The sequence below is a fragment of the Sycon ciliatum genome, chromosome 2 (assembly GCF_964019385.1).
Source record: "Sycon ciliatum chromosome 2, ocSycCili1.1, whole genome shotgun sequence".
Taxonomy (NCBI): domain Eukaryota; kingdom Metazoa; phylum Porifera; class Calcarea; order Leucosolenida; family Sycettidae; genus Sycon; species Sycon ciliatum.
Window position 1 is genome coordinate 1,112,289 of NC_088644.1, and position 14,136 is coordinate 1,126,424.

A 14,136-nucleotide genomic window follows, 5' to 3' on the forward strand; every position below is an offset into this window, starting at 1 on the left:
CTTGTTTTCCCTTTTCCCATGCCGCCTTCTCCCAGTCCCTCTGCTTCCTCTCTTCCCCTTTACACTGCACTCCCCAGTTTTTCTTGCTATATGTATGTAGAAATCTTCCATGCCGCGAAGCATCCATTTGCTTTCGGAGAATCCTTTAAAAAATGCATCACCTATAGCTCCGGAAACTCAGGTGTTATACTTCAGCACACATAACTGCATAGGCTTGAAATGATCCGCTGGCTCACCACCATGAAATCACCACGGCATCATCATTACATCAATTGTATAACCTGTATACCAATTACAGGTATGTCACAGCAGCATACCGCCCACATTACCCCATATACATACAACACAAACAAGGTTTCCCGGCAGAAGGCAGTACTAGTATGTTCAGGTGATTGCCAAAGCGGCTAAACAGCCACAGTGTTCATATCTTAGTCACACACACACACACACACGCACCCGTGCGCCCGCCACACACACAGTACACCATAGCCGGGCACAGGCCGGGCAGACCGTGTGGCTGTCCGTGTTGTGATGCAGCAAGAGAAGTTATAACAGCTGCAACGGCGGCTAAACACGATGGCTATATACACTGTGACACGCAGCATGGATTACGGACAGAGCTGCCCATCGAGCACTGCGGAGTCCTTTGTTTTGATTAAAACAAGTAAGTTGAGTTAGTCACACCGTCAGTGAGAGTCTGGGAATGTTACGGGCCAATTCCGGCTACATCACACAATCATGTATGTCTGTAGCCTAGTGTAGGTCTGTAGGAGACCCGGCAGAGGTGGCAGGAAAGTAATGGTTTGTTTGCATTGGAGTATACGTCTGTCTAGTCCGCCGCACACTGCCACTGTGACACTAACTGCAGACCACGTCTCAGCACATGTCAGTGACGATGTTGGTTAGCCGCGTGAGGAGACACCGCGACTGGAATTAATCAAACACCACAATCATTACATCTCCAAACACCACGCAGTTATTAAAAGCCGCATTCGGTTCAATGCTGGCTGGTGGGGGAAAACCCCTTGGTCCTGACATCCGTCACATGTTACCGTGGTTTCCACGACACATTGCTGACACCTTGGAAGGCTCGCTTCAATGAGTTGGGATCAGCCCAGTCGGACGACATGTAGGAGTCATCCTTTGCTTCTTCCAGTTTCTGAGCAGCAGCCAGCACAGTGAGAACATGTGACAACGCAAGAGACAAAATGGTACACTGTGTGAAATCATGCATGTGCTGCCACATGCAGTCACGGTTGGGTAAGGAAGGACATCAATAGCACACACATGCATGCGCACACGCACACACACACACACACACACACACACACACACACACACACACACACACACACACACACCGTGGCACACACACATACACGCACACACACCATGGCAAACATACACAAAAAACTATAATGATCACTAAGCGCATCATTTTGTGCTTCTCTTCTTCTTAACTTGGCTGTACCTTGAGTTCCTCTTGGCGCCGATACGCATACGCCATCATGTGTTTCTGCTCTTGCTCACTAACAACCGGCTCTCGACCAGGTGCTCCTTGGCCCTTCTGTATAAGTCAAACGTCATCACAAAATGTGCAATGCACAGCAGCATTACAATGGGGTTAGCAGCAAACAGTATACCCCACCCCGCTGCCAGCAAATACACATCCACAGGATCAGCTGAAAGATTGTTCACACCAGCATCACACCAGCATCACACCAACATCACACCAACATCACACCAACATCACACCAGCATCATGCCAGCATCACACCAGCATCATACCAGCATCATACCAGCATCATACCAGCATCATACCAGCATCACACCAACATCACACCAACATCACACCAACATCACACCAGCATCATACCAGCATCACACCAGCATCACACCAGCATCACACCAGCATCATACCAGCATCACACCAGCATCACACCAGCATCACACCAGCATCACACCAGCATCACACCAACATCACACCAACATCACACCAACATCACACCAGCATCATGCCAGCATCACACCAGCATCATACCAGCATCATACCAGCATCATACCAGCATCACACCAACATCACACCAACATCACACCAACATCACACCAGCATCACACCAGCATCACACCAGCATCACACCAGCATCACACCAGCATCACACCAACATCACACCAACATCATACCAGCATCATACCAGCATCACACCAGCATCATACCAACATCACACCAGCATCACACCAGCATCACACCAACATCACACCAGCATCACACCAGCATCACACCAACATCACACCAACATCACACCAGCATCATACCAGCATCACACCAGCATCATACCAGCATCACACCAGCATCACACCAGCATCATACCAGCATCATACCAGCATCATACCAGCACCACACCAGCATCACACCAACATCATACCAGCATCACACCAGCATCATACCAGCATCACACCAGCATCACACCAGCATCATACCAGCATCATACCAGCATCATACCAGCACCACACCAGCATCACACCAACATCATACCAGCATCACACCAACATCATACCAGCATCATACCAGCATCACACCAACATCATACCAGCATCACACCAGCATCATACCAGCATCATACCAGCATCACACCAACATCATACCAGCATCACACCAGCATCATACCAGCATCATACCAGCATCATACCAGCATCACACCAACATCACACCAACATCACACCAACATCACACCAACATCACACCAGCATCATACCAGCATCACACCAGCATCACACCAGCATCACACCAGCATCACACCAACATCACACCAACATCATACCAGCATCATACCAGCATCACACCAGCATCATACCAACATCACACCAGCATCACACCAGCATCACACCAACATCACACCAGCATCACACCAGCATCACACCAACATCACACCAACATCACACCAGCATCATACCAGCATCACACCAGCATCATACCAGCACCACACCAGCATCATACCAGCATCACCGTGACCAGCATCACACGATTTCAATGCTATATGCCGGCTATACGGTGTACATGAAGTTGGTTGCTCCAACGAGGAGCACACGCTTCTTGCCGAACTTGACACTTGACTGACTCACGAGCGTGTGCTCCTCGTTGGAGCAACCAACTTCATGACTAATACCGCCGAAGTCGCAACTTCTAAGTTCGTATACTGTGTACACCACATTAACAATAAAGGTTATGCGATTACATCATTGGTTGAGATGATATGGCAAAGTCGTTGCATAGCGACTCACTGGCGACTCATGCTGTACATGTAGCAAGAAGGACCCATGAGTGTGTGTGATCCCCGGTAGCCTAATCGGTAGGGCGCTGTCCCGGAAAGACAGGGGTGCTGTTTTCGAATCCCGCTCGTGGATCCTTCTTTTGCAACATTGGCGCCTGGCAATGGCTCGAACCCACGACCCATCGTACCCCCCCCCCCCCCCGCGAGTAGGTACGGCGTGAGGACACAGCCTCTTGGGGCGGGGGAGCAGTGTAGCAAGAAGGACCCATGAGTGTGTGTGATCCCCGGTAGCCTATAATCGGTAGGGCACTGTCCCGGAAAGACAGGGGTGCTGGGTTCGAATCCCGCTCGTGGATCCTTCTTTTGCAACATATACATAGTGACTCACTAGCGACTCATTAGTGACTCACACTGTATACATAGCGACTCACTAGCGACTCATTAGTGACTCACACTGTATACATAGCGACTCACTAGCGACTGACACTGTATACATAGCGACTCATTAGTTAGCGACTGACGCTATACACAGCGTGTACAAGCCGTTCCTGGACTAACTTACCACCATGACATCGGTCACAACATCTCTACATCATGTATTGGCAAGTGCACAGACCAACCAACAACAGGGTCCAACACCAAACCAACCGTGACTGTATGCTATCATCATCATACAGAGCATACAGTGTACAGTACATGCAGTGGATATCCTTGCATGCACTGCTGCTGCCTTTACAGCGCCACACGGAATGTGATACTGAATGCCAGTGACTGGAACACTGATCAATATCTGCGGGAATGCTCAGACTGGAGTACTGCGGCACGGCATTTCCGAGCGGCTACTGGTAATGCGGTTCCCGGCTTGAGATATCACCCCCTGGTCCCAGTCACCCTGCACCCATCACAGTGTCAGGCACGACTCATCAGCCATGCACATACCGTACTTACACGTTGCAGCTTGGCAATGATCTTCGTCTTCTCGTTCTTGCCGACATAGTCATGCAGCTTCTTGCCTCGCATCATCTCCTTTCCAGCCCACCAGAGTTGTGCAGTGGATTCTTCCAAGATGAGTTTGCTTGCCTAAATGGTCAGATAATGTCATGGATAAACACAGTGAGTTGCAGCATACCACAGTCATAAGACATGATGTATGATTCATCACATTATGACGTCATAGTGACTTGCATTAAACTAGATGACATCACAATTATACTGTCATTGTGTCATGCTACAGTAACACTATGCTAGTGGCACCCAAGTACAAGAAGTACTGGCGTACCCCCGTGGAGTTTGAGACCGCGTAATCATGTGCAGGATTCTCCGGCTTGTATGATACCAGTATTCCAAGCAGTATCTGAACGACTGCTGCATGTAGAGAATAATTGAATTGTCTAGCGAGGATTGCTAGCGGCTGATAGGCATGTACCTGTTTTCCAGCTACAGCTTCTTCAATCTTCTGTTCAAGTTCCATGCGTATTGGTTCATGAGGCGGCAAGCCCATCGGGTACACAATCATTGTGCTACCTCGTAATTGATCTAAGCATTGCGTCACCTCCTCCATTGTTAGGCAGATGTTGGCGGCGGCTTGTTTCTGTTAAAAACCAACAACAAAACAGTAACACAACAATGCCGCTGGTCTGGAGAGGATGCAGTACCTATTTGACTGTACCCGTCACGTGCCAGGAACATCCACTTTCGTTCTAAGCGACCATGCCCCCCCCCCCCATCTAACCTCCTTCACATACAACTTAAATGTACCGTGAACAGAAGGACGGAGGCAGTTGAGTGCTTAACACCCAAAGCACTCAAAACCTCCGCCCTAGTCAGTTCTAGCAAAGCAAAGTCACACGTTCTATTTTTTCACCTTGTCACGTCCTTTCGTCCCTCTCTCATAACAGCCACCTTCACTTCCTTTCCCCAGGAGACTCCATGCTTTGATAGCCATCCATTTGCCTCTGGAGAATCCTTGAAAATATAATATCAAAATGAAACATGCAATTGCGTAATGTATGTCACGATGTGTGTATTATTTGTGGATACCTTGGAGACTTTCTCTTTCGCTTCCTCAGCTGTACGGGTGAGAACACTGGATAGTTTGTCACTTGGTGCTGGAAACGATCAACAGAGACAACACAGACTATGTCAGCTTGGGCACCTCAGTGTAGTACAAGTAGAAACGTGACATTGTCACCAAAGCAAAGCTGTATTCACTTCCAGGGCTTGAAAGTGAAGATGTCAAAGTATTTTTTTGTGTATAGAAGATATATATTTTATGAAGAGCAAACTTGTGCGCATAGAAGTTGGGGTTAAAAAGGATCCGCAGCTACTGCAGTTTTTTTAATGGCATGCAGTGAACAGGCTCGCATTTTAAGTCACGTCATCATGGCTGCAGTGTGACTTGTTCAGCACCCACCGTGACTTGGTCACCCGAGTGGAGGCTCCCAATGCACTGCGCTTGTGAGTAACCTGAGCAATGCCGGGACCGACTGGCTCTGATCAGTAGCTGCGGCTGGCCATGGACCACAAGTATGATCATGTCAATGTCGGCAGACAAGCAAACGAGAAGCGCTGGGTTCAAATAGGGAGATGGGCAATTGTTCACTATATCAAAAAGTTTGTCACATGCGAGTTTGTTATAAGTGGAGTCTACCATACCTTGTCCACTGCGACGTCCCTGAGGGTCCGGATTGAGACGAGAGCCACCGCTTGGCTGGCACCGTGCTGCCCACTCGTCCTCTAGCTTCAACTCTGCTATCTGTTCCTCTGTAAGGCCCTACGGGATGCAATGGTCACGGAGAGAAAGATGTTCCACAGTCTAGTATTGTGACTTCATCGGCCCCTGTCCAGGCAATGGGTACTACGCTGTCTACAAGATGGAGGTATCGTATCAAGTTTCCGGGGTTAAAGGACTCCTTGTTGGAGGCAGAATATCACATTCTAGTTGTGTTTGTTCTGCAGTCAGTCAACATCCAAACTCCCAAAGTCATTGTTTGCGCTTGTTTGTACTGGACTGAGATGCTGGGGCATACACCGGCACACGGTGGATGTGTGGGCTATTATTGAGAAGTACAGGTCAGCATTGATCCCGGAAAATATGGCATTTCAGCCCAGGGATGTGTAAGGTAGCGCGTAGCGTCCTAATGCCTTTGGTAAACCGGTAACAATAGTACATAACCCCCCAGAGTGTGCAACGCCGATCCAGCTCTGCATAGGGTTTTGGTCGAGCGGAATCGGATCTTCTGATGTCATGCGTACACTCCACACCAGTGCAAGCCCGGTCTCGAGGCAGGGCACCGTTGTTTTTGATCCGAGTGTACCCGCGACTCCCCGGGTTCCCCTCAGATGTGTACGGTATTATGACGCAAAGATCCGATTACGCTCGACCAAGACGCTATGCAGAGCTGGATCAGGCGTTGCACACTCTGGGGGGTTATGTACTCTTGGGGGGTTATGTACTCTTGGGGGGTTATGTACTCTTGCTCTGGGGGGGGGGGGATGTACTCTTGCCGGTAACCATCATTTTATAGTAGAGTTACCGGTATCCTGATTCCGGAATTTCACCTCAGCCGTTGGCCACACATTTATATATAGTACTCCTGCTTACACACTTTTAACCCTTTGTGCATGTCCATGCAGATACAGTACATATACAGTACAACTCTGAAAAGACATACACACATGGGCAGAAGGAAACTGTGTAACTGACTTAGCATCCGAGATACTTCTTATACCTACATATGTCAGAATGGATCAATACAAGCGTGCTCTGGCCAATGTCTGTACATGTACTAAGTAAGCGATAATAGAGAGGTTCCGGGGTACGATTTTTCGTGCCAAAATCCGTATGGGCTCTACAGATTTTTTCGAGGCGTGCTCCATACGATTTTTCGGCACGGAGAATCCGTGTGGACTGGCTTTCATACGAATCATGTTTCGTATGGAGATTTTGCGTCGTCGGGTGCAGAAAGACTTTTCGTGTACAAATTTGGTACGAGAAACATCGATTTTCGGCGGGAAGATTTGATTTCGGTACAAAATTTCAAAATAAAAAGGCATAGCGTGGGAATGTGACGTGCTTGCGCTCGTAACCTAGGCAATGACGGCAAACACATAAGTTCCGTACTCCGGAACAGTTCACTGCTCGAAAACGACGTATAAAAAATCCGTAGCGGCTCTGGGATTTTGGCACGAAAAATCGTACTCCGGAACCTCTCTAGTATGCCTTCTCAGAGTACATGTACGTAGGAAGTAAGTTCCACCGTACGTGACATAATAATATCTGCAGTTCATTTAGAAATCATTGCTCTCAGTATTAGGCTATGATCGTTTGGTCGGATCCAGATCCAGATCCAAATCTCAGATCCGTCGGATCCTTCAGAATCAACCGAACACTTTTTTGCGGACCTTGGCTGTTGCCATGTTGACGAAGTAAAAAATGGCGCTGACAGGTCACCCAAAAAAGGCACAAGTCGTACTGATCGCCCGCGTCGTACTAAAAGTCAACAAAAGTCCACTAGACGTACGACAATGAGTATAAAAATGATTTTTACCCACCATATACGCACAAAGGTCACATTTGGATCCGATGGATCCAGTCAACCCTGCTCCCGGGGCAGGGTTGCTCGGATCCAAATCCGAAGGATCTGGATCCGGATTCGACCAATCGATCATTGCAGATCCAGTGGATCCGATGGATCTGGATCTGGATCCGACCAAACGATCACGGCCTTAGTCTGCCAAAAAAACAAGACGCGAGTGCTTTGAAAATGTCACAATCTCTATACAGGTCCTGGGAATATGGGCTTACATCGATTCTGCCAAGCTCTCGTCACTGTGGAATGAACCATACCGAGTTAGAGGTTCAGGCAGATTTGATATAATTCGGCCGGGTTTAACATGGCCCAGCATGTGGAGTTGTAGGTCCAGTATGCAGCGAGTGATGTCATGTATATGACATTGAACTTTGAAGTATAAAATGGGTGTTGTGCCTAAAATGCATCGTAACTTGATAACATACACACTGAGTAAGCTGGATTCGGCTTGGGTTGGAAACTGAGAAGCCATGATGTCACTGGCCCGCAGTAGCCTGATTTTCCGAATCCAGCTCATGCCTACTTTAGCTCGGGACTCAGGTGCAATGTGAGTCCATATGGCTGCCTACCTGCATATTTGGAGCCATTGCCACGCCATGCTTTGCGAGGTCCAATATCTCTGTACAAGCAGTAACGAAATACAGTAGCAACAATTATGCCTGGTCGCGCTGTAGCCAACCAACGGGCAAGTTACTAGTTACTGGCTTTTGCTCTTCAATGCCTTTGTGGCAGTAGCCACTAGCAGCTTTGCGTCCAAGCAAGTTCGCACTCAGTCCAAGCAAGTCCGCACTCAGTCCAAGCAAGTCCGCACTCAGTCCAAGCAAGTCCGCACTCAGTCCAAGCAAGTCCGCACTCAGTCCAAGCAAGTCCGCACTCAGTGCAAGCAAGTCCGCACTCAGTGCAAGCAAGTCCGCACTCAGTCCAAGCAAGTCCGCACTCAGTGCAAGCAAGTCCGCACTCAGTGCAAGCAAGTCCGCACTCAGTCCAAGCAAGTCCGCACTCAGTGCAAGCAAGTCCGCACTCAGTCCAAGCAAGTCCGCACTCAGTGCAAGCAAGTCCGCACTCAGTGCAAGCAAGTCCGCACTCAGTGCAAGCAAGTCCGCACTCAGTGCAAGCAAGTCCGCACTCAGTCCAAGCAAGTCCGCACTCAGTGCAAGCAAGTCCGCACTCAGTCCAAGCAAGTCCGCACTCAGTCCAAGCAAGTCCGCACTCAGTGCAAGCAAGTCCGCACTCAGTGCAAGCAAGTCCGCACTCAGTGCAAGCAAGTCCGCACTCAGTGCAAGCAAGTCCGCACTCAGTGCAAGCAAGTCCGCACTCAGTACAAGCAAGTCCGCACTCAGTACAAGCAAGTCCGCCGCACTCAGTGCATATTTTGCCTGTGTATACAGTGAACCCATCAGGCAAACACAGCACCGGACTGCCCAGGCATTCGGGTCTGTTCTAGCCTGGTCCTTCTTCCGTGCTCCTCTCTTCTTTGGCACCCAGCAGTACAATAGGACACTTGTTCATTAGACATTACAGGGCTGGTGCCCGCACTGCCGGGACGGCTGGTGGTGTGGCTGCCATGGCCGGACCTGCCTTTACCAATCAGTCCCGCTTTCACAGACTGTCCAGTGTACGATGAATCGTGTGTACGTACTAACCATAAATAAGCTATCCTCGCTAGCGTCTCTCTCTCTCTCTCCTAAACTGTTCCTCGTGTCCTGTGAGGACTAGTCAGTACTAGTCTACTGCAATATCTGTACACATGGACATACATGGACTGTTGCTAGCAGTATGTGTGTAGCAGAAACAACACGATGCACCACCGCATACACCTACATGATAGACTACGGATCCATCATCCATTGGCACTGAAATCGGGCATGGAAAAATGATCGACCACGCAGTCGACCTGGGGCCATACCACCCCTCAGGAGCTGGCTCCGGGCCTGAACTACTCAATTTTGTCGGACTCCGTTGATCCCAGGAATGATCGCAATCTTTCCATTTCATGCATCCATGCGCGCTGTATACACATTGTTCCGGCCCTGAACGGTGCACCGGATCACACGCAGGGTCTGTATTGTATACATTACTTGGTAGATTGTATTGTGTTTATGCTTACCTTCGCTCAGTCTTAGCACCTGTTCGCGAGCGTTGCTGAGCGCCACCAGTTCGTGCAGCAACTCCTCCATCGCTATCCGTGTACTCGTGTCATACAGAAAGAGACTCTCGTCTCCGCGCTTGATGTGCAACTTGACCATGATGATCTTCTCCTTGCTCACTTTGTGACGAGTACGGTGTAGTAGGTAGGCCGACAGCGAATGAACTCGTTGCCCGCAGTAAAAATTGAAAGGACCGGGCGAGAAATTTCTTCGACTGCGGAGCCGCAAAGTTTGCGCTGCAAGTGTTCTTGGAAACAGTTCGGTGTCCAAGCTCAGCTGTTTATGTAGTTACGGTGACTCCTAGACTGGAATACAGGTTGGCAGGTAAGGTTAGGATGCGATAACAGTACTAATATTTACCGGCTTGATAATTATTGAGTATTGACTATTGACTATTGACATTGTACTTTGTAGTCCCTTCATTTTGATCGCCTTGGACTTGGTCCCGATCCCGGCCCTCGCGTCGTCATGACCTGGTTACCATGACGACAAGTGCAACAGCGTTAATTTTTACTTAAGGAGGCTCCCACCTAAAGAAGTAAAAATAAAAGGTCCATGGACACCCTGTTTTTTATGCATAGAATGGTGGAGTGATGTCTCTTCTTCAATTTGGTATAGTTTTTAGGTAGGGTCACCAGGCATATAAGAGGTATTCTGGTGTATTTAGTGAGTGTACAATTTCTTGATTTTCGGTAAAAATATGGTAAAAAAATTTGGTTTTTGACCCAAAGAAGCCTCCTGGAAGGAGGATACTAAGCATTTTCTTCATCATATGTTTAAGAACCACATTTGGAGGTATCTTGGCTACACAAGATAGACTGCGTCTTGGTTTTGCCCTTGGCGAGCCACTTTTTCGAAATTACGGGTACCGAAATTTCCATCGGGTGCTGAATTGTGAAATGGTTCAGCCTGCAACATTTTGTCCATGGACATATTGATTTTTGTGGCTTTCTGTGATCCTTGAGCCCCAAGGAAACCGATAATGGACAGTTTTGATGGTGTCACCAGGCACTTTAGGCCCCTACCAAACAATATAGGTATCAAAGTATGGTATTTTTAGGCCAATTCTGAAAATAGCTTTTTAGAAAATCTGACCATTCTTGCCTTCTTGACTAAATATCACTACCAATGACATGGTAGTATGGTAATATTATTTTAGAAGAAGTTATTTTCATGCTGCAACCTCCTTTGGACATACCAGACAGTCTGTGCTTGGAAAGGTACATGTATCATTACATGTACATGTACATGTATGTCATGTAGCCTTCAGTCCTAGCACATTGATATACGAGTAGTGTACATGTACATGTAAGGCAGCGAGGTTTCATAACAACCTCGACCATGAAACTGGCACATGAATAATGTGAAAGCAGGCATTCAAAATAAGGCACACTAAACACTCACACGCGTGCGCACGCACATAAACACCCACCCACATGCACGCACTCTCGTGCATGCATCATTGTAACACTACTAGTCCATAGTAGGACTTAGTGTAAATAAAAGCATGAAGACCAGCCACTGCACTGGGCATGCATTTGCTGGTTGTCACTTGCGTTGATAGCAGCAGACTCCAGAAAAACATCGCATGAAGGGCAATATGCATCTACACACGCTGGCGTACACATATACGATAGACATGTAGTGTACTGTCATGCTCTATCGGCAATTCTTTTTGTCTCTCTAATACGGTTCACAAATGCGCATTCACATGCAACTCCTGTACTGTAAAGCCATTACCACACTGTCCTTGCGGACACCAGAGAGGAGAGGCATACAGAACCAGCACGGTGAGCCCCCCCCCCCCTTCCACACCTAGCTTTGCACACGCGCGCACACATCCTAGCTTTGCACACGCGCGCACACATGCACGTGCATACACACATACATATACACAGACATTTGCATGCACATCCACACAGTGCACTCGTGGGGACATGTGCATAACCCAGATCAACATTGCGTGCGAACCCACACATGCGGGCACGAGCACGCGCACACACACACGTGCGTACACACACACTCATACACCTGGCCAACGCTGAAGCGAGGATAGCGAACAAACTACGTTAGACATAGCAACTTGTGCTCGGATTACACCTTTCAACAGCTTGCACACACACACACACGCGCGCGCATGCGCGCGTACACACACACGCGCGCATGCGCATGCGCACGTACACACACACACACGTGCGCGCGTACACACACACACCCATACACAAACGCATGTACTTGCGCATAGGAAAGGATTCGAAATAATCAACCACAGGCATTTACCCAATACACACCTGGGTGTGCACATCTTAGTTGTGGCATCCCCATTTTTACAAAAGCAGGATTTAGAAGTTCGTCCCTGGTTCAGAACACAAGCTTCTGGCCAGCGTTTCCTTACACCATCAGTGCAGTACAGTGGTTGACACGAACCTCATTCCTACAGGGACAGTAGCCCAAGTTCAGCAGCTCTGAGATGCGTCGTCCACTGAGCTCAGGATACTCTAGGATCCACAGAAAGTTTCAAACGGCACTCGTGCGACTGGAGCTGCAAGTGGGTCCACTTACCAGCGAGTGGGCAGCCACTTCACGCTCCACAGGTAGTCCATGCTAAATTCCGGTGCCAGTACTGTAGTATCACTACGTTCGACATCGATGTCTTCACTGACTTCAGCCTGCTTTTCTCACCCTTCTTCGGCAGTATTAATAATTATTAAATTTTGTTCTTCGTGGCCACATCGGACCGCTTCAACAAAGTTTTCACAAAAAAAATCAAGCAGCGTAGGAACTGCCTTTGTTTAGCATTAGCCATGGCCAATGATTATTTCCAGCGTAGAAACAGCCACGGCTACAGAAACACTTCAACGAGTAGAACTACATCCTGGAACAACTGCGAGCACAGAGAAATCAAAAAAACTTCTTTCTAAACAACAGCTTGTTTCCGCATGGAACACAACATTTTTCGAATCTCGCGGCAAAAAACAGATTTTCGAGGTGCACTTTTTACATTGCGCTGCGCAACTGTTCGGAGCCTCCTTAAGTGTAGACAGAGAGAGACAAAGACAAAGGCAGAGACAGAGCTAGAGAGCCAGAGATACATGTAGAGAGATGGGGAAACAAGTGAGGCTTGCCCTACCTCATAGTTCATACATGTACCGTATTTCCCCGATTAGAGGTCGCACTCGATTACATGACATTGTATAAGTCGCACCCCAATTTCCAGGTTTGAGTAATATTGTTTTGATATACTAGTAGTATTGACTTCAGTAGCAAGTCATGCTCGATTGTAAGTCGCACCGCACCCCCTTTTTCACCCTTGCTTTTTAGTGTAAAAAGGTGCGACCTATAATCGGGGAAATACGGTATGTACCTGGATAGTGGACTCTACATACCGTATTTTCTCTAATAAAAGCTAGCCTAACTCGGGAGAATGAAGTTGAAGACACCACTGCAGCTGTACATATGGTTGATAAATATGGTGGTAAAGACACACCTGGCAATATGGCGGTAAACACACGCCTGCCCACACACGCTCTCTAGGCTGCAAAGTTCTGGCACAGAGCTCTCCTTCTCACCACCACCACCATCAGTTCGCGCCTGGCGCCTGGTCGATGCATGGCTGGCGGTATCCGGCATAGCAGGCTGGTACATCAAGTAGCGCATGGCACATAGATGATGACACAGCAACGACATAGCTCGATTGCGACGTACGTTTCGTCCCCGCTGGACTCATCAGGCAATCTTCTTCTTTGCAGCCTAGAGAGCGTGTGTGGGCAGGCGTGTGTTTACCGCCATATTGCCAGGTGTGTCTTTACCACCATATTTATCAACCAAAAGCTAGCCTAGTCTCCAATAATGACCCGGGGTGAGGGTGGTTTGAAATAATAAGAGCACAGTCTCTGATAGTAGCGCAGGTCACAATTGGAGTATGCAACAAGTATATTGACTGCATATAAAACAGCAGTACAACATGCCAAGAACATAATAATTGTAAGGAGGTTTTCGGTCTACTGCTTCCTTCCTGGCGCCAATGCTATTGTGAAACATCTGTTTTTTTTTTAGGTTGAAACATCAGTACAATCTTGATATGGTCAGTTTATGCCTGTATACTAGACTGGAGTTGGCTTGATA

The 14,136-nt window shown here is 48.1% G+C and overlaps 1 protein-coding gene across 1 annotated transcript; it reads right to left on the reverse strand.

Annotated features, from left to right (window-relative positions):
• Positions 1-494: 494 nt before the first annotated feature.
• LOC135808194 (cilia- and flagella-associated protein 298-A-like) lies at positions 495-10,398 on the reverse strand. Its single transcript, XM_065321348.1, has 8 exons — positions 9,972-10,398; positions 8,434-8,483; positions 5,928-6,045; positions 5,313-5,380; positions 4,699-4,863; positions 4,221-4,352; positions 1,472-1,567; positions 495-1,159 (listed from the first exon to the last, which is right to left on the reverse strand). The coding sequence occupies exons 1-8, from the start codon at positions 10,108-10,110 to the stop codon at positions 1,049-1,051; spliced, it is 879 nt and encodes a 292-aa protein (XP_065177420.1). The 5' UTR covers positions 10,111-10,398; the 3' UTR covers positions 495-1,048.
• Between the last annotated feature and the right edge of the window lie 3,738 nt (positions 10,399-14,136).